Source organism: Diplotaxodon limnothrissa, linkage group LG1 (genome assembly GCF_057381915.1).
Source record: "Diplotaxodon limnothrissa isolate DT_005_m linkage group LG1, D_limnothrissa_male_GT1.1, whole genome shotgun sequence".
Taxonomy (NCBI): Eukaryota; Metazoa; Chordata; class Actinopteri; order Cichliformes; family Cichlidae; genus Diplotaxodon; species Diplotaxodon limnothrissa.
The window spans coordinates 23,019,391-23,040,281 of record NC_140596.1 but is presented as its reverse complement, the minus strand read 5'-3'; the positions used below and the strand labels follow the sequence as shown (position 1 = coordinate 23,040,281).

Sequence of the window (20,891 nt, the reverse complement as noted above, 5' to 3'; positions counted from 1 at the left end):
TTTATCATGACCAAAAAGAAGAAAAGAAAAAAGCCTTGTGGAAATGTTTTAGTCATTCGGAGCATTTTATAGCTCTCGATATTTCAAAGAGTGACTTTCAGTGTCTCATTGCCTGTGGGCAAATCACTGCCATCATTTGTCTCCAGATAGGCAGCTCAACTCAACCGCATTATCTCCGGTTTTGGCGCCACAGTGTCCGATGGTCTCTTTCTGCTGGTGAGCTATTTGTTTCCAGCACCTTTCTCAACCAAAGCATTTTCTCCAAACGTTACACACCATCCTTCCTCTGAAATGACCTGACAGAGGATTGATTTCAAGCCACAAGGTAGCTAACTGGGACATTTTACAAGGATATCTTAGGATTAGAAAGGCAAAATCTTTCTTCTGTGTGATTCGTTTATTTCATTTCCCCCTGAGATTATGTTACAGCTTTCACTGATGTTAATTGCAAACCTACTTTCGTGTAAAAGACAAACAGTGAAGCACTCTTGAGAACATGCTCGAGTTTGGAGCCATCGGTTACTAGGCAGGTTTTGTGGTTTTCCTGAAGACGGAAATACTTGTTTCTCATCTGCTTTTGCTTAGACTCATTTTCATGATTTATTTCATTATATTAAATTTTAAGGACTGGTTTTTTTTCTGCAAACTTGAGGCACGTGGGCTGGAAAACTTATGCACAGCTGAATCAAGGCACAAAAGATGCAGGTTTCAGATTTTCAACGTGCACCACAACAGGCTGGTAGACCTGTAACACGTTCTGCAGAAAAGTTGCCCAAGGCACTGATCAAGAAAGTGCGCTGACCTTTGAACTCTGATCCCTGCGGTTGCTTACTATTCCCCATACACTCCCACACACAGGCTCTGACGCATGCTATTTCTCAAACACACACACACACACAGGCAGATGGCCCTCATGCTGCACACCTCCCCTCACCCTTGTACTGTGTCCCACCGCCTCTATAATTAATGGAGCAAGCCCTGCTCGAGGTCTCTGGTAGGATAAAAACAAAACAAAACAAGGAAGTGTGTGTTCATGAATATTTACAGAAAACAGCATGAAAATTTCACACAGAAAGAAAAAAAAAAGATTATCCCAAAGTATCTTACTGTATCTTACTGTGCTGAAGGCTTTAAAATATCCTCATCTTTCTATGTGTGTGTGTGTGGTATCACTGGTTACCACAGAGGCTCTGTATCCTCAAAGCTAATTGCATAAGATTGGCTCTGTCCTCCAAAAATTCATTTAGAAGCTAATTTCTTTCTGTCATGGCCAAGTGATTTAGCTCTCTCCTTGAGACAAACCAGCTAGAGCCCTCTAAAATCCTTATGTTACAAAAAATCAACTTAGTGTTCCCCAAACAGCCAATTTCCTCCACATGCTTTGGAAAATAAAATAAAGCCGATGATGTTCGTCTCCAATTAGACTGCAACACCTGAAGATAATTCAGATCCAGACTGATTCCTAATGCGTGTATTGTGCGAGTGTTTTACTCACTGAGAAGCCTGCCCAGAACGGACAGGAGTGCCGGACTCTGGGTGATGTGGTGAGAGCCAGAGCCGCGAAGCTCACAGCCAGGATGAGACTCCCGAGGACCATTTGAGAGACTCCCAGAGCCAGCATGATCCTCGTCCGGGTACGGTACTCCCTCAGCCGGGACAGACTGCGGGACAGCGACGCCGGGCTCAGAGACCCCGGGCCGCCTAAGCCACTGCTGCCGCCGCGGGGCAGCGCGTTCACCGGCATTGTGACGAAACGATGCGACCGAACCGGGTTACACAAATGCAGGTGTAGCAAATAAAGGTAACAACATCCGATCAGAAACAGAAGCCTCGCGTATTTGGCCCGCAGTGATCTGGCAAACGGCGTGAGTCGAAGTCAGAGTCCGATGTGGAAGATTTTCTCCATCACTTAAGATGCTCGGAGTCCCTCCAATTAGAGATGCTCTGCGGCTGATGGGAGGAGAAAGGTGAGCAAAGAGCGGGCTGGACGAGCCACCGGATGTTTACCAAAATACGCACAGATGTTCTGGACGTCTTCAAGTCGAAACACGGACAATAAACCTCCGGAGTTCCTCGCTGACTGCTCCAACAAGAGCCCATTCCTGAAAAGTCAAGACGCAAAGAGAGGAAAAAAGCCCCAAACGCTTCATCGTGCTGTCAGCCAGCCTTGCACCATTGTCAGGCTGTCATGCTCGCCTCTGCAGGCTCTCCAACAACTCAAAAGCGAGGGCTGAAGCCTGGATAAAGACGCGCGTGGACAAAAACACACACACACACACACACACACAATGAACCCACACTCCTCCTAAACGCACTAAAACGCCTAAACGTTTGAGCCCACGTTGATGGGTTTCTTTTTTTTTCTGGGTCTTTAAGTGTTTGAACACCCCCCTCTCAGGTCTGAGCGAGCGGCTTTTCTCTTCTTCGGTGTGAGAGGCACCAGCCGTGCTTTTCACAGACGACAGCAAATCTAACAGCCAGGACAGGAGATGCACACTGCGTATTGGAGATGTGCCACTCTGTGCGTGTACATGGCGGCGGGCTACACGGAGTGTGTTTTACTCTTGATGGTGAAGGAGGGGAGGAGGACTCCTGCGCTATCAGGAAACAATAAAGACTAAAAATATTAGTAATAATAAAGAAAATCTGCCCGTTATTTGTTACCCCTCCTGATGTGTAATTGGTTCATTAAAATAAATGAAAGAAACTGACATTTTAAGTCCACGTGTGTCTGGATTTCATGGCTTAAAGTGAGTGCGGATTAACCTTAGCTCCAGCAGCTCCATCGGGGCATCTAACATTGACTTTGTCCTGTCCTTCATCACGCAAGTAAAGCTTCACTACAGGGGAGCTCCGAGGAGTTAGACCTTCCAATTATCATCAGTAAAATATGTCACAGGTCTGAGTTTGCCATGCAAAACAAAGTCCGATACGAATACATATTAATTGTGATCACTAACATATCCAAACAAGATTTCTCAACTTGTGCTGGGACCTCACGGTTCATAGGGATTGATAGCAACCTGCATCCTGCAAGGCTCCAGCTCTGCAGATGTTGTATTAAACCGGTTTTTCAGGTGCTGCGTGGTTTTCTTCACGCATTTTATGAAAGATATTTCAAAGAAACCAAGCAAAAACCATTAAAGTCGCGTCAATACATGGAAAAATAATAATAATAAACGTTACTTCCACAGCTGAAAGATTAGCTCCGTCCTGCGGAAAAGACCCATTCACAGCTCACCAGCGCCACCAAGCGGTGAGCAGCGGTGATTTTTGTTTTTTATTTAAATCACAATATACTCTAATCTGTTTTTTTCCTTTTTAGTGTCATAGATGCTGCTTACTGCTTTGTGATTACTAAGTGCTACATTTATTTTTTATTAACCCTGAAACCTTTAAATAGTGTAAATATATTTTATAATCCATTCATGACTGTAAGTCCATGATAAAACGATGAAATCATATTTTATGTATCAGCTGCTGAAATAAAATATAGCCAAGCATTCATGTGGATAGTTCAAACAAAGCTACAGTTTATTAAACTGGTTATTTGAAAGATGTCCTCAACACAGTCTGAACTCTGTCAGGCAGCTTTCTTTTAATTTCTTTAAGTAGTCTTCAGGAATAGTTCGTCAGGCTTCATGAAGGACACTCAAAGCTCTTCTTTGGATGTTGGCAGTGTTTTGTTCTGTTTCCTGTTAAAATGATCTCACACTGCTTCAATAATGCTGAGGTCCCGCTCTGGGGAGGCCAATCCATGACTGACAGTGTCATGGTGTCGTTTTTCTGTCTTTCACTGCACTGGCAGAGTGTTTGGTATCGTTGTCATCAATCAGACACTTTTCCGATGGAATTGCATGGTGGGCCAAAATCTGACCTCTGACAAATCCAATGTAGACATTGAGTGTTGCACTTCTCTCCTGAACTCCTCTGTATATGTTGACCATAATTCTAACCACAAATTTCCAATTTGGATTCAATTTTCCATAAAACTTGTTGCAGTGGGTCTTATGGACCTTGTGTTTTTATATCCAGGTATGCTTTTACTGCATTAGCAGTGTGTTCGAGGTCAATGTTATGACCAATTATCTGAAAAGAATATAGAAATGGGCGGTTTCTTAAAACCTTTTGCACTATACTGCATATTATATATAAATACAATACCCATCCATCCATCTTCTTCCGCTTATCTGGGGGCAGCAGACCTAAGCAGAGAAGCCCAGCTCTCCCAAGCAACCTCCTCCAGCTTGTCTGGGGGAGCACCAAGGCATTCTCAGGCCAGTCTAGAGATATAATCTCTGCAGCATGTCCTGGGTCTGCCCCGGGGCCTCCTCCCGGTGGGACATGCCCAGAACCCCTCACCCAGGAGGTGTCCTTATCAGATGCCCGAACCACCTCAACTGGCTCCTTTCGATGTGGAGGAGCAGCGGCTCTACTCTGAGCCCCTCCTGGATGGCTGAACTCCTTCCCCCATCTCTAAGGGAGAGGCCAGGCACCTTTCGGAGGGAGCCCATTTCCACTCAGAAAGCAGCGGCGGAAATACAAAACCCTGTAGGTTAAAAAAATAACTAAATCCTTATCCACTCTTTAATTTAAAAATGATTTTATTTATTAATACAGTGGTATACTTAAAATTGTGTTGCAGAGGAGAAAAAAAAAAGTCAGCCACAAGTGAAGAGCTAATATCCAATAAAGCCGTGTTATATCTAAAAGTAAAACAGTACTGGTGTGCCATACGTAATATATTGTCTATTAGTACAAAAATACATTTAAGGGCACACAATATAGCATCCAGTATCAGAAATCAGTGAGAGGGACACTTTGAGAGCACACCCTTCCAAATGAAGATGTTTTAAATGCATCTGAGCCACAAAGACTTTCCTTAACCCTACGTGGACAAAGTAATAAAAATAGAAATAAAATTAAAAAAAAGACGACCTTTTTGAGACCGTAAAATAGCGGTGGCAACATATCGGTAGAAAAGGTGTGATGTATTATTGTTAGGTTACAATTCAAAGGCTTGAAGGTATGCCCATAATACAAAGATAACCACTTTCACTTCCTTCTGCTTTTTTAAAACATGTTTTCTCTAAGTTTTATACAAAAAAGAAAGACATACAAAAAGTTCATTTACAACAAAAGAGAAACAAGGCAATATGCTAGCTTTATTTACAGCCACTTCTTCTCAGATGGTTTTTTGTTTTTAAGCAATGCATAGCAGATAAAAGAAGAGCATACCTTTGTTATCTTTTATCAACCGTTTCTGCGTGTGCTAAACCCAAGTTTATTTATACAGAGGGTTCACAAAAAATGGCAAAACAAATGACATTATACCATAATTTATCATAACTTAGTTTTTTTTTTTTTTCTTAATGAAAAGTGAATAATCTGCAGATAAGGCATCACTGCTTATTTGTGTGAGTGCAAAGAGTGCACAGAGAAAGGAAAGATATTAAGTAGATGTGAGGAAGGAACCGAGGAGGCTACTGGACCTGAGTAAAGAACATGCATAGATCTCCCTCAGGCTGGAAGGAGAGAGGTGGTGCTCAGTAAGAGAGGAAGTTACAAAAGGTAAGAAAAGGAAGAACAGAGTGAGAAGTGTAGGAAGAACGTCTCTAAAAATGTGCTGCTGCTTCTTGGGTTCATGTCTTGCCACCTCCTTAAACCAACTGTATCAAACCTTCAGTAAGATTCCTTCAATGTGGAAGGGGGGAAAAAAACAAACAAATAATTCAGTCCCCTGCACTGAAAAACAACAAGATGTCGACTGGCAATCGAATTTGAGTCCAATTTGAAGTAAATATATATATATACTGTAGGCATATATAGCATAAATACACTGACACAGATTTTTTCAAGCATGTATGCTGCCTCAAAAGCCATACATCCATCTGTACTTTTGTAAAAAAAAAAAAGAAAAATTACATTAAACATTGCTTTATATATAAGTGTCAATCGTCAGTGACGTGGGTCATGCATCATTTTACATCAAAACTTTGAAATTGAGTTTAAAGAACAGCTCGTAGCGATCATTGGTGTCTCTCCTTCGTCCAGCACTGTCTGGGTCTTCTTCATGCTCTATTATCCCGTGTGTTTTGTTTGCTTGGAGTGCGTCTGTCAGTGTGTGTGTAGTGGTATACGTGTGTGTTTGCGTGCGTGCCCATCGTCTTCATTTCATCCGCCATTCTTCCACATTCGGTAACATCACACCTGCTGTCTCTTCTTTAAAAGTGGTCAATGAGCACAGAGACACAGTTGGCTCCCACCAGGTAGTTGGGGTCTCCGGTGAGAGACTTGTTCTGCCAGCTTTTTGGATCACCTGAGGACAGACAGATGGGGGGTTGATATTAGCTGCTTTTTTTTTTAATGTAAAAATTCACACCCAAACCTCTCTTTAAAAGTCGTGAACTCGGGCTTTCATTTTAAAAGAGCCCTGCCTGCACAAGTTAATGATATTCATGGTTTGTGAGCCACGTTATGTGAATGTTTAAAGCCCGTATCCGAGGCGGAGGAGCGCGAGAGACTAGTAAAACCTCTTTGGTGTTTTTATTGAATGTCCCCAGCCTCTTGTTGACTGCAAATTAAACCTTGGTCACTGTGAGGTCTGAGTGTAATTGCAATTATAAACATGCGTATCTGTGCCAAGAGGAATCAAAGGAGGCAGAGCGAGCTCAGCAGAGGTCCATCAATACAGGACTGACCACAGTGCATGTCACAGTGTGTGTGCAGCCTCTTCACTGATACAGCCATACTTTAAAAGCTTCTTCTTAAAAGAGAAACGCTCCACTTTAGATCTGTGTCAGACAGTCTGTGTCTGACATGAAAATACTAACTGGTGGACATCTCTCTCCATCCCCTGGTGCATACGTGGACTTGCTGCTGGCTGAACTAAACTTAGCCCAAAAAAGTAGGAACATTTGTTTGGTTGATAATTTCTTTGTTGTAACGATGCTTCTTGGCGTTAAACTCTTACACCATTGGAAAGCTGTTTTATTTCCCCTTAAATGTTGACTCGTTTATAAGGAAAATGCTTTTGTTGGTTGAGCAGCAGAGTTGAGTGGTGCAGTGTTGTCGTTTACTGTATTCTGAAGAAACAAGACATGTTGTCAATTAACAAACAGGGACCTCGGCAGCATGTGGAAGAACCTTAAATAGCCATGACAGCTTGGCTCCTCCTCCTCATGCTGGTCACCAAGTTGTGGTTGTGTTGGTCACAGAATAAGCTGTTTGGCATTGGCAGAGAAGATCTGGCAACGCAGACACTCAACTCTGCTGCTCAACCCACATTTTTCTTTCAAATGTGGCACTAATCAAGAGAAAATAAACAGGCTTTCCAACGGTATAAAATTCAATGCCAAGAAGCATCGTTACAACAAAGAAACAATCGATCAAACGCAAATTTCCGTACTTTTTGTGCCACGTTTAGCTGTCATGTCACACAGTAGAAATGAGATGTCAGGTGAGCACCGTGAAGCTTTCCAGGATGATGTGAAAACAGCTTTCTAGTGTCAAACTGCACATTAATCTCCATAGGGATGTTCTTACATCCAAAAGAAGCAGAAATGAGTAAAAACACATATTTTGTATAGAAGAAGGGGAGGGCTTAATCTAAAGACTCGGCGCCAGGGAAGAGATTAAAGCGAAGATAACCACGTCTTCTGCTCAGGTAAATTAAAAGCACCACTTATAACTCAGATGAAAGCCTTAATTGAAAGTTTGTTTACTGTGGGCAGGCTGTGGCTCTGAAGGTATAGCACGATGCAACTAATTCCCAGTGGTCAGACCAGCACTTACATGGCCGCTCACTGTCACAGACGTGCGAGCTATAGTTCAAGCGGCTGTGTGTAAAGTGCTCTGATTAACAGCACCGACTGAGGCGCAGGTGTAGAGCTTATATGTGCAGAGTCGACACCTGTTTGCCTTTTTTCTGAGAGCTGTTAACGCGCCTCACCAACATTTATCTTTCCTTTTTAGTCCAAACAGAACACAAAAACGTTCATTTCGATGAACTCATTGGCCGCTTGTCGGCTCTGCACTCGAGCTGACTGCTTATGTGCTCGACATAAGCACAAAACAAGCTTTCAATTCTGTCCTTCAGTCATCGCCATGTTCTTTCACACGCGCTTCACAGAGCGCCTGTAGCTTAGACACTAATAAAGTCTGTCTGCAAGTAATTCTTGATGTTCATGATAATTGCAATACATTAAATTTTATCCTACGGAAGGCAACTTTCTTCCAATGTGGAAGTCACAAATCTCATATCCATTTGTCAGAAACTATTTTGTGGCGGTGTATGTATGATAAAGCAGTTAAAAAAAAATCTGCTTTAAATTGCATAGAATAGAAAATATCAACCGAAAGTGACACCTGAGAGCAGAAATCTGACATTTTACTTACAGATGACAAAAGAATCCCTGTCAAAACAGTCAATTAAGTTTCTGTTAATCACTCATTTCACCCTCACTGTATCCTTAATAAACATATATTAACAAATACATTACAGGTGTATCCTAAAATGTGTGAAAGGAGGTCCCCGTTTTGTTTGTAATGAGCAAGAACTACAAACAAAACAGTCGCTTATCAAAGTACAGCATCGTAGCTTCATCTCACTCTCTGGTCACTGATGGGATCAACCCTTCAAATATACTACGATGCCAAACTTCTGCTTTTTATTAGAAACAACAAACAAATTCTTCTACAGAGCAAAACTGCATCACACTGGCTGTAACGTAAGTATTTAAACACAGCAGAGATAAAGGGCGCAACAAGAAGCAGAGACTTGCAAACGGGTGAAAAAAATGAAAAAGAAAAAAGGAGAGAAGCACAAAGCAAAGTGCGAAGAAAACCACAGAAGGGTACAGGAGGAGGCCGGAGAGTGGCCTTGCTTTACAATAAGAGGATTACGACGCAGCCCGATAATCCGCCCACAATTCAGCAGGACAACAGAGTGAGCTGACATCTCATTCAGCCTTCCATGTCTCATCCTTAAAATGAGGCTAATTAACAGCTAATCCTGACCACTGCTAAAATGACCACTGTTTTTGAAGATGGGATATGGGAAGGACAGTTTGAAGAAAAGGCTAATTTAGCTGCTTCCCTCATATGTGTTCAGCTCTCATTTTTCTTTGTATACAGATGTTTAACCCGGGTTCGAATTCTGGGTCTTTCTTGGTTTGCTCAGTTACGTTATAGATTAAATGAAAACCAGTTTGAAGAGGTTTGTTTTGTCTACAGTACAGTACAAATATAGAATTTAGCATTCAGAAATAATCTCCTTTGTGGTTTTACTTGTACTTTGACACTGTAGTGTATATCCTGCTTTATACAACTCAAATATGAAAAGATAAGGACCTGCAGCGACACATTTGAACTAAACTAAGTCCTGCGTCACACTGCAGGCCCTCTAATTCTGCAGTCTGCGTATGTTTAACTTGTAATTGTAGCTAAATTTATTGGAGCTATGTAGCAGAGTGACACTAGCTATAAACTGATAAGAGTGCCGAACTCTTCCAGTAAGTCTGGAAGAGTTCTTAGCATGAAAATTCAATTTCTCACCACCTGAAAGCTGCCTTCAAATAGGAACACTTTGAAAAATGAGAGCTAAATTTAGAAAGCTACAGCCTGACATCATAGCAACATGTCTGTGTTTTTTTAATTTTTACGCAGGATAATGACATAAGTTATCGTTTATGACAGCGTCCCAGTTTCCAGAAGATCTGTGAAAGCTGTTTGTTCTTCAGGTCGGGATTGGGCGGCTATGTGAAAAATATGAATCTGAGCACAGAAGCATGCATTACAGAGTAATTACACCTGATGAAGTTCAATTATAGTGCAGCCAAGAATCCAGTGCATGCATGTTAAATGGAAAAGAAAAAATGAGAGGAGCTTGTTAAGATGATTGAGAGGAAGCAAGAGGGAAATGCTGAAGTTTCAGCATGTGAAATGAATAAACCAGTGGTACAGTGTAAGAGACTGTGGGTTAGTCAGTAAAAATACAGGAAATGAATAGACTTGAAGCCAGAATTATGAAATAAGGTGGATTTTCCCCCCTACATTGATTCTCAAACATCATGTCATACATCATCTGGTTGATTCTCTTTGAGAGTTGGATGTTTGATAAAGAGAAGAATCAAAACTAGGGGTAAAAGCTGATTAAAAACAGTGACCCCAAAACCCTCAGTTTGTCACACAGCCAGCCCAAACGACCCCAGAAGAACAGAGAGAGCACAGCATACCCGACGAGGAGTCGGAGGATTTTAGAGCAAAAGACCAACCATCAGGGGTCATTGACGCACAGTGAGGTAAGCGTAGCTCCACAGGCTTCAGGAACTTTAGGCCGTGAGGTCCACACATCACCAGAGGGCTGAGCAGAGTCTCTCCTGCAAATACAAACACACAGCGGGGTTAAACATTCTGTCACAAACCCACACAGGTATAAAATGTCCTTTTAGCCTGAAGCTTTTGTTGGCTTTTTGCTTCTAGGCATATGAGATTATTTGGATTGGGTTTCATGACAATCTATATAATAAAACAATTTATTGAATCATCATTTTGTTTTGAGATGAAACTGAACTAATAAATGCTCATTTACGTATTTCATCCACCCAACAGCCATTCAATCAATGCAACACCCAAGCAATAGCATCAAATAAGGGATCAGAATCTTTTAATGATCCTGGCCAATCAGCTGAATGCTGCGTTTGTGGCGATTCAAACAGGAAAGCTGCAGAGTGCCATCTGGTGGACAAACTGTGCACAATCAGCACTCATAACATGGTTGAAGGGGGTTTCTCCCGTCTCTTCTTTACTTTAACTAAATGCCAATACTGACAGATCGACAAAATAGTCACCAATAATATCGACCTGCCAATAAATTGGTGAGACTCTAACAACGTGGATGATAATGGCTGCAACAAAGGGATAAAAATCTTTGTGACAGCAGGAGAACCAGCTGTAGACATTTTCAGCAGTCTTCCTTTTTCACACGTAGCATCGGCAGAAAATTGTGGCTTTTATGTTATACTAGTTCTAATAACATATTTTACTCCAACTTCTTCATTTGCTACTGAAACAGCACCAGCATCACTGCCTTTTAAAACAAAACTGATTACAATATTTGGCTCTGATTATTCTCTACCAGCTCCTGAGGGAATTATCTGTCTGCTTAGCTGCTGAATTCTTCTCCATGTTCACCACTAAGTCACCGTCTGCCAGCAGTTTGAGGCTGAGCAGGTAGCGTGCAATGGGTTTTTAGAGATGGTTCACTAAAAACAGCTGCCTGCTGAGTGAAGTCTCACTGTAAAGCTAAAAGCAGCTGCAGTTTCAGATTCTCTGAATGTGCATCACTAAAACGTGAACCATTCTACGCTGTCACATATTTCCACATAATCACTGGTCACACTGATCTAAGAATATAAAGTCTGCCTCTACCATCCAGTCAACCTGCAGAGCTTACATCCATTTCTGTCCAGAATCATATAAATAATGGAGTTAAGACCTTGAGACAATTTCATAAAACTAAGGTATCTATTGATTTGTGTGGTTACAGTGGATTACTGTGTTACAAGGACTGATCTAAAGCTTCATTACATGGTGGAATGGGATCTTCTTAAACTCAAAAAGCAGTGACATACTCCACAGGAATGAAAGCTTCACCTCTTCATTTTTTTCGTCAATGGGGAGGGCAATAAAGAAACTACCCTACCATTCAATTCAATAAAAAAAAAACAAAACAAAAAACTGGACTGGACTCATAACAGCCTCATCAAGGAGAGACAGAACAGACTGTTCTTTCAGAGGATACTCAGAATCATTCCTTTTGTTAGGGCGTTGATCAGTAAGATGGATATATGGCGGTACATGTGGACAGCACTTATAGACAGCAGAAGAACAAAAAGCCTCCAAAACAAAAACAAAAATACATTTTGTTTTCTTTCTTCCTCCATTTTTTTTAACATCTTACCTTTCTCCTTGTCGAGTGGCGGCAGAATGCTGTTGTCTCGACAGACCTTGAAGTAAATCTCTTGCTCCACGCCGTCGGGGATGGCACCCTGCGGGATAATGATGCTGACACCTGTCTCGATGGAGCTCAGAACGCCACCGTTAGAGTTGAAGATACCACGAGCTGTTGCCACCACAGTGTGACCTTCGTCTTCATCTTCATCATCCTCTAGGGCACTGGGGCTGGGAGACAAACGGCTTTAGTGTCACACTGTTATATTTAATAATAAACCTTTACCTTTAAATTTACTCAGACATAGCTTCCTACCTCACAGGGATGGCCTTGGGCATGGCGTTTACGTTGTTCTGCTGGTATTTGGATCGGGGGTCCGTTGTGCGTGTGAAAGTGTCCAGGCCACTGTCTTGGTCTGTGTTATGGGGCTGTGGGGGTACCTGAGGCTTTACTGGGCTCGAGCTCTGTTACAGATGCAAGAGGTGTAAATGGGACACTTTATTCATTTAAACATTTTAGAAATTTTAGCATATGCCACCAACATTTCAGAAAAACCTGTTGGTCATTAAATTTGAAAAAACACTGGAAACTTTTCTTTACGTTTTAAAAAAACTGTATTACCCTGTTCATGATTTTAATGTGACACGAAGGCTGACAGCCGAGGTCACATTAAGAGCGCCATTTGACTTTGATTCAAACACACATTGATTTTAAAGCTTGCAACCTCCCCTGCACCATCATATATTTGACTCTGTGAGACCTCGGGCCAAAATCGGTTTACCTTGGGAGCACTCTCAGGCTTGTCATTGGACAGGAGGTTGTGGTTGAATTTAGGACTGTCGAACTTGCGCGAAAAAGGCTTGGCAGAGGTGGTGTAGGGCTTGGGCGCAAAGCGGTTGTAGGTGGATGTGGGCAAACCCCCAGTGCTAGTGACCGTCTTTGGAGGCTGTTCACTGGTGCCATTGACTGGAGACTTCTCAGGGAAACTCTTGTGAGGAAGAAAGTTGGTCTGGACCGTGTCCTCTCGAGCAGGAGGCTTGGCTGTAGAAGAGCAACGCACATCAGCCAAAAAAAAGCTCTACAGTACAGAACACAAGTGTATTTCCCCTTTGATCGCGATCTTATATGAGATAAAAATCCTGACTACTGTCAATTTTACCATCAGGTGAGGGCTTGGGCAGTATGGCCGGTGGCACAGCTGGTGTCACTTGGGGAACTGGTTCATAATTTTTCTCCAGTGGACTTGGTTTCTCCACTGAGTCCATCCTACATCACAAAATGAAAAGCATAAGTTAGATAGAAATATAAAAAACATTAAGGAAAAGAAAAGAAAAAGACAAAAATATGGAAATAATAGGGAAAGTGAGAATCACCTGGGGAAGCTGTGGCTGGACTGTGCTTGTGGTTGGGGTTTATTGGAGCCAACCTGCAGTCTGTCAAAGTAAGACAACTGTTTCCTGTAGTAGTCCTCATCCTCATCAGGGTCATAATGGTTGGAGCGCACGATGTCATCGGATCCCTTGGACTGAGGCTTCTGAGGCTCTGGCCCTCTGCTGGTGTAACAACACAGTCCAGAAGGTAAAACACATGGCAGAAGTTAGAGCAAAGCAGATGAAAAGGAGTTTACAATACAGAGCCAAAATGAAACAGACATTTTGAACAGCAACTATAGGCTTACCTAAAGGTCTTCTCTTGATCCAGGTTGCTCAGAGAATTTGCTTTAGGGATTACTCCACCAGCTTTCAAGGGCAAATCTGCAGCCTGAAGCAGGAAAAGCAATGAAATTTATCAGAGGGATAAAACAAATGTTTTCTTCTTCTAAGCTGCTAATTTCCTAAAAGTTGAAAGTAACTTGAAGAATTGGAAATTCATATCATGCCAGTTTACCTTATTCCCAAATGAATCCCCGACATCTCTGGCTCGGTCCACGGACACAGAGCGTTTGTTCTCAAACATTTTGACCCTCGTCAGTACTGACTGAGGCCGCATGGCTGGATCTTCCTCCTGCTGCTCATCTCTTGCAGGTGCAGCTTTTGGAACATCAGCAGGTGAAGGTGAGGGAGTCTCGACTTTATGAAGGGTGGGGCTAGATTCGAAGTTCACTGGAGCAGGATCGTACTGCTGAGGTTTGTAGCCTTTCTGCTGCGATGCTGGTCCCTGGTTATAGGCCGGCCGCTGGGCAGCGGGTTCTGGTGAGCGGGCAGCTGAGGGGTATGTGCTCAGGTGAGAATTTGGGTCATAGTGCAATTCAGACGGCTGAGGAGGAGGCGGAAGATCATCGTAACGGACAGGTGCTGAAACTGTCGGTTTGCCGTAGCGAGGTCGTCCGTCAAATCCCTGCTGAGGTGGCGGCTCGTCGTAGCGCAGTGGAGGGGTGTAATGAGAGTCGGGGCCCTCGCCGTAAGGAGGACGGGGATCGTAGGCCTGGGTGTTGGCAGTAGAGAACGGCTGGTTGTAGGGGTTCCACGGTTGCTGGTCATAGTGAGGCACGCTGTTGTCATAGCTCTCATAGTTACGGTACTTTGGTTCCTGGTAGCCAGCGCCGACACCACTGCTGCTGATGTCATACCGACTGGGTGGGTGGTCGTAATCTCTGTACGGCTGCTCGTCAGGGTGATAACCCTGCTGAGGGTTGTACGTCACAGGCTTCATGCCGTGACCACCTCTGCCTATGTTGTCTGTGCTGTACGGATCCTTCTGAAACATCTACCGAAGAAATACACAACAAAAAAAGGAGGTTAACAACGTCACAGGTTCCAACATATACTGCAAAGATGTGAATTATGTGAAATGGAAAACTGGACACACGCAGACTAAAGAAAAAACAAATCTGCAAAATGAATTGCAGAAGACGAAACGAGAAGGGAAAGACCTGAAATAGAGAAACTGAGAGGGAGGAGTTACTAGTCAGATAATATATTAGATTTAACAGAAATTGCAGCACAGCCAAATACTCCAGCTTAAAAAAATAATAAAAAAAAAAAAAATCGCAATGTACCACAGAAACATTAACAGAGTTTAAATAAAGAAAGAATAAAGTTTTTGAAATACGCAACAAAACAATGGGGTTCATTTTTCTCACCTTCACTAAAAAAATGAAAATAAAATTACAAAATTAAGCGCGTATAACGCTTAATTAAAACTCCTTTCACTAATTAGAAAAATTATTTCTGGTTGCTTCAGGCATGACGTGCCGATCTGTAGTAAACAAACGGGAACGAAAAAAATGTCACCCACTGTCTTGGTGCAGTCGCAAAACAACAAACAGTATTTAAGGACCGAAGCACAAACTCCTTTTACAGAAGCACATTTAAAAACCCTGACATTTAAGAAGTAACCATTAATTCTCCATCAACAGCTAAACACAGTTTCTGTTAAAGGTTATCATGGCCAAATGTTTTGTCCTCATAGATACATGCGGGACAGGAGGAAAATAAAGTTTCAGGAAAATGAATGGCTACTTTTACAAAGAAACAATCCATTCAGTCTGCACTGATAAACACAGCCCAAAGAGATCTGCTGCTATTGGTTAACAGAGGCAAACGCAATGTAGCCATGCAAAGAATATAAGCAAAAGTCAGAGCTGCAGGATATCCACTGCTCTTCTACACGTAGGCCTATCAGCGCAGCCATCACCCTTCAAGCCCACTGTTGTTTACCAGCATCTGCACACACACATTTGCACCCCCACACCACACACACACACACACACACACACATATCTGTCTCTTCTGGGCAGCACTGTGGTCAGCAGACATGCAGGGCAGAAGAAAAGAGAGGGAAGCGTGGCAGCAAGAGGAAGATAGGAGGACAGGCAGCAGTAGCAGCAGCACAGAAGTTCAGCCAGGTCAGACCGAGCTGAGCCGAGCCGAGCCGGGCCGGGTCACGGAGCATCCAGTGACGATCAGATGGATACCTTTGGTTCTGAACTGCCCAGTCCAGACTGTAGAGGTTCTGGCGAGATGCTCTGAGGTGCTACCTCAGGTGTGGGCCTTCTAAGTGAGCCAGCCTCTGGGATGGGGCTTGACTGGCTGTAGGGAGGTGCAGGAGACTCAGAGCTCAGAGCCCCTACAGTTTTTACAGTAACGTCGACAGCAGGGGGCATTGTCTCAGCCTTGGGCTCAGGCTGCTGGGAGATGCTAGGGACAGCAGCGGCCTCTGCTTTCTGTGAAGTGGTTCAAAAATGTTTAATAACATGCGCTGACACACTGTGGTGAAGTACAAGTGTTTCTACCTTCTCAGCCCCCCCTACAGTGGTCTGCTCTTTGTTTACCCCTACAGTTTACATTGATACAAACAGCCTATCACTCGCCGCCGTATTTAACAGTAGCTACAGATCAACCAATAGCAAGTGAGGGTTAGGAATTAGCAGCAGGACAAGTTTTCAAGGTTAGGTGATACTAACTCGAGTTTAATTCTATGGTTACAATACAGTAAGTCGTTTTCTCCCTTTTCATGTTCATTAACACATCATGAGACGACAAATGCTTAGACTGTAATATCACAACTACCAATAGAGTAGTGATAAATACATTTCACAGGTACACTGGATTAACACTGGCATTTCCAACATGCACATAATACTTTCTGGTGTCATATTGTCACAGTCCCAATCATAGGTAGAACAAAGGCAGGAAGTGCACATAGGTGAATACTGATACAGACACTTAGACAGACAGAAGTGGGATTTTTTGGCTCTTTTTTTCCTCTCACTCAGTGACATTAGTAATAGTCACACTAATAAGACAGCTTGTGGTAATACAGAGTGCAAGAGTAATAGTAAAGGTATGAAGTCTTCTCCTCTTCAAAATTAAAAAAAAAAAAACAAAAAAAAAAAACACACGCCCACAAATATCAGTCAAACACACACATAGAGGCAAATAAATACTATAATAAATAAAGATATATATTTCTTTATAGTTGCGCATATATATATATATATATATATATATATATATATATATATATATATATATATATATATATATATATATATATATATATATATATATATATATATATATATATATATATATATATATATATATATATTATGATAAATACCTGACCACAAAAGTTTTCACTTTCCCGTTGATATTGTTTTATAACAGTTAATAGATTAACTGCAAATACAAAAAAGTGACTTCAATAGCGCCTCCAGAAAACCCTTCTAACGCACACCGCGTCCTCCAGACAACAGGGGAGACGTACAGGTCTCAGAAACGCTACCTGCTGCGGCGCTGGTGCCTTGAAACCGGCCGGGTCGATGCGGTTCAGGGGGTCCGGCTGCACTGTGTGCGGGTAGCTGACATAGCCAGGGGGCTCTTGGATGACAGGCGGGTCCTCACGGACAGGCTCGGAGGACCGCGTGATGGCAGGCTCTGTGGGTGGACCCACGTCATCGTTCAGCGTTTCATCCAGCTCCTGGTCGGTGTAGGCTCCTCCCTCTGTGTCTGTGTCCTCATAATCGGAGGTGTGGCGGCTGTCGGTGCTGTACATGGAATACTCACTGCCTGGCGCCGACAGGTAGGAAAGGCGGTCGTCATGGATGTCCAGGTCATCGTCGCCAATTCCATCAGCCTGTGAAATAAAGAATACAATGAGAAGGGGACTGAGATAAGAGAAATCTCATCAATATCGTGTACGTGTGCGCATGTCTTACCTTGCCCTCTGAAACCCACACCAGCTGGTTCTGCTGCTGCTGGATTATTTCTTTCAGTGCTCCAAACCAACCATCGTTCATGTTGTTCAAGTTAATGGTTGCTGAAGGCAGAAAGAGGGAGGGGCAAAAATGAAACTATCCACTCACACAATTATTAAAAAAAAAAAAACAAAAAAACATTTGTATCACTTATTCCTAGAAATTAAGTTTTGCACGCTGGAGCAATATGACTCTGGACTAGAAACTAAACGACAGTCATTTTCTCCACTGGTGACCCAGTATGTATGCTGTTACAGATCAATAACCAGATAAACATCCTGATTTTAAAAAGAGGCACAGTTGCACAATAATGTTAAGAAAGATGATTTATGAGAAGAATGTGTGCTTAAGCCTGAATGGAAGCTGATGGCAACGCTCTCTCGGCCCGCTCGGTTTATCTTCAACAGATGCTCCTCAAACATGGTTAGAGCACATCCTTTGACAGGGAGACTGCACGCTGAGAAAGAGGCCTGGGGGCACACTTGTGAGGACTTTAACAGAACAGGGTCAGGCACAACAAGTGCGCTGTTGCGATAGCAGCCGGCACTGCAGCTCTCACTTGTCAACTGTGTGAAATTCGTCTTTGCTCCCTGTGAAATCTCCCACTTAAACCCTCCACCCCTCCCGCCCCGTGGATGAACCCTTTTATTCCTTCCACTGGACTCACTGGTGAAGAGGTGGTGGTTGTTCTTTCTTAACTTGAGGGCTCGATCATAAAGCTTTCTTGCGCTCTTCCTAGACTCGGGGCAGAGCCGTGTCCTCATGTTCTTGATGCCCTGCTTTGTGTCCGGGTTGAGAAACACCACAATTGGATACCACTGAGCGTAGTTCAGTCGGTCCACTGCATTCGGGGTTATATCCAGCACCGCATGCTTGTCCTTCAGGTACAGACAAAAAATAAAAACAAAAAACACGCTTTATAAATGTGATTATTTGCCATTTAATGACTGAGTCTCCATAAAGTAGAATTTTGTGAACCATCTTTTCCACTATTCACAAACAGGCAATCTTGAGTTTAGCACATTACTTTGGGTAATGTATAATTTCCTTGAGTGAACACCAGATGGCAGCAGTGAGCTGAGCATGTTATTGGCTTTCCTTTCAATGTTTTTAAAAATCACCAAAACAAATGGGCAACAAAGACATTTTCTATCCACAATCCTCCATAATTTCAAATCAGTACAAGTGTATATTTCATTTCAACTCACTCGATCAATGATCTGCTTAATTGTGTGCAGGCGGATGATGCCAGAGCTCTTCTGGTCTGTTCCTGCATCCCTGGGTTCACTCTCTTTGGAAGACAAACGGACAGAGTCACTGCATCACATCAACAAAAGAGAACGACACCAAGAAACACAGGCTGTGCCCCAATTAGACATCTTTGTAGCGTGCAGTTGTCGACTCCCATAAATAGAGCAGTTAAATAGGGAATGACGATCTTCGTACAGGAGAGGACAAGTGTACGTTTATACAAACAGCTACGTAATAAAACACAAAATGAGGACAGCAGCCAACTCATGCAACGGTCATTACGGATTTTTGGGGAGGTTCGGGGAATGAAATCCAGCGTTAAAATGTGTGTGTGCAAGTGCATGTAGCAGTTTAAAACATGGTGCAGGAAATGTGTTACGTGAGGAACACTGACATTAAATAAGCACATACAATAGCAGGAGGGTCATTTGGGATTAATGAGACTGAGGTGCCATTGTAAGCCTAGAGGATTTAAGCAAGGATGTGAAGAGAGGTTTATAATTTAAACAAAGACAAGCAATTGCTTCCTGCCTAGAAATGCATAGAAAGGCTCAGAAGAGGGCAGTCAGCTCACCACAGGAGGCTTAATAGATAGCAAGGCCTCAAATACATCATAGAGCCCCATCTAGTAGCATCTAAGCTCTGCAATCATTGGCTGTAACTATCAAAAGGGTTTTATTAAAGGGCAAATAAACATAGCCATTCATGCACAGGTTCAAGCATATGCAGCGATGTTAAAAGTAAATGCTAAAATCAATAGTTCTTTTTCTGCCATTCTAAAAAGGCCAGTAAGTGAGACATCTATTCATTTTCAGTCACTAAATAAATCTGTTATTAAATCTGCAATGGGCGCATGCAGAGAAACAAGACACTGACACTAGCTGTCAAAAGAACCACAAATGTATTGAAAACCTTCTTTGCACCACCAGTAAATTATGACAGTATTTTACATTTTCCTGCTTTCGATCGTCCACTTACTTGAATCCAATAATAAAGCAAAACGGCCTAAAAATAAACCTTAAAACTTGAGCAGTTTTCCTAATTGGCACTTCCATTTAAAAGCTTTTCGCCCATATTCAACAAGAGTGTTTGTACCTGAAAAAAAAAAGCTCAGACTTTAGACTGCTCTAAATACTCCAGTTCTTTTTTTTTTTTTAATACTCTTGTTTCTGTATGTCAGTGAGAGAGGATATCCTCTCACTGACATGGCCATTTCAGGCACACAGCTCTGGCTGATGATGAACTGAGGGGCTCCACCAAGACACGCCGTGTAATAAAGAAGGAACTGTGAATCATGCAGAGCTACTTTGTTGGAGTCCAAGAAAAAGAAATATGTAGCTGGAAACAAGCATAGTAGGGTCCACTTTGATTTTGTGTTTATGAGCCTCCCTTTAAACAGTCACTGTGGTGTAATTAATGGGCAAAAAGTGGGTGATGAAAGTACAAATATGCTTAGTCAAGTAAATCCTGATCTTCAGTCATACCTTTTACGATCATCAATACTGTTATGGTTATCGTTACTATGATTATTATCAGTATTTGCACATGAGGTTGTCAATGTGTTTTTCAAATACCAGCTCAGTCTCCACTGCATGTTAAACTGCACGGCTCGTCATGCAGCCTTGCTGTTGTCATTCAACATGAAACCTGCATTTAGACGGAGAATAGCACTCGATTTAATTCGAACAAAAAAATGTTGTTGTGTGCAGGAAGCACGCTTTTTGTCATTCACTTGCACATGCTAATCTCTTCTGCAACTTAGGACAAGAGAAGCTATCACGATGACACACAGGATCAGAGACGTCAATTGTGCAGACTCTATAACAGCAAAAAGTTTATTCTCCACGTTTGAATTAAACAGAGACATGCACTACAAAGCTGCGAGTCAGTACAACATAATATTTCTTTTGTCTCGAGTCTCATGTGTCAAGTTTTGCAAGATTGTGCGTCACTGGCCGAAATGTAATAATAGAGTTACTCCCAAAT

General features: G+C 42.4%; 2 protein-coding genes across 9 annotated transcripts in view; both read right to left on the bottom strand.

Moving 5' to 3' along the window:
- entrep2 (endosomal transmembrane epsin interactor 2) overlaps positions 1–1,744 on the bottom strand; it is a 115,098-nt gene extending 113,354 nt beyond the window's left edge. For both annotated transcript variants that reach the window (XM_085355242.1, XM_085355250.1), the window contains exon 1: positions 1,496–1,744. In XM_085355242.1, the coding sequence (XP_085211368.1) occupies positions 1,496–1,744 (249 nt within the window). The remainder of the gene's footprint in view (positions 1–1,495) is intronic.
- Positions 1,745–5,394: 3,650 nt separating this feature from the next.
- tjp1a (tight junction protein 1a) overlaps positions 5,395–20,891 on the bottom strand; it is a 50,171-nt gene continuing 34,674 nt past the window's right edge. Inside the window, exons 16-29 of one of the 7 annotated variants that reach the window (XM_085343443.1) lie at positions 18,863–18,945; positions 18,322–18,532; positions 17,616–17,716; positions 17,183–17,533; positions 15,870–16,118; positions 13,841–14,659; positions 13,632–13,714; positions 13,327–13,506; positions 13,113–13,219; positions 12,735–12,994; positions 12,269–12,417; positions 11,963–12,183; positions 10,236–10,379; positions 5,395–6,319 (exon numbers count right to left, since the gene is read on the bottom strand). In XM_085343443.1, coding sequence (XP_085199569.1) covers positions 6,225–6,319; positions 10,236–10,379; positions 11,963–12,183; positions 12,269–12,417; positions 12,735–12,994; positions 13,113–13,219; positions 13,327–13,506; positions 13,632–13,714; positions 13,841–14,659; positions 15,870–16,118; positions 17,183–17,533; positions 17,616–17,716; positions 18,322–18,532; positions 18,863–18,945 — 3,053 coding nt within the window. In that variant the 3' untranslated portion in view covers positions 5,395–6,224. The remainder of the gene's footprint in view (positions 6,320–10,235; positions 10,380–11,962; positions 12,184–12,268; positions 12,418–12,734; positions 12,995–13,112; positions 13,220–13,326; positions 13,507–13,631; positions 13,715–13,840; positions 14,660–15,869; positions 16,119–17,182; positions 17,534–17,615; positions 17,717–18,321; positions 18,533–18,862; positions 18,946–20,891) is intronic. The other 6 variants (XM_085343557.1, XM_085343626.1, XM_085343506.1 and 3 more) reach the window with 6 other exon arrangements.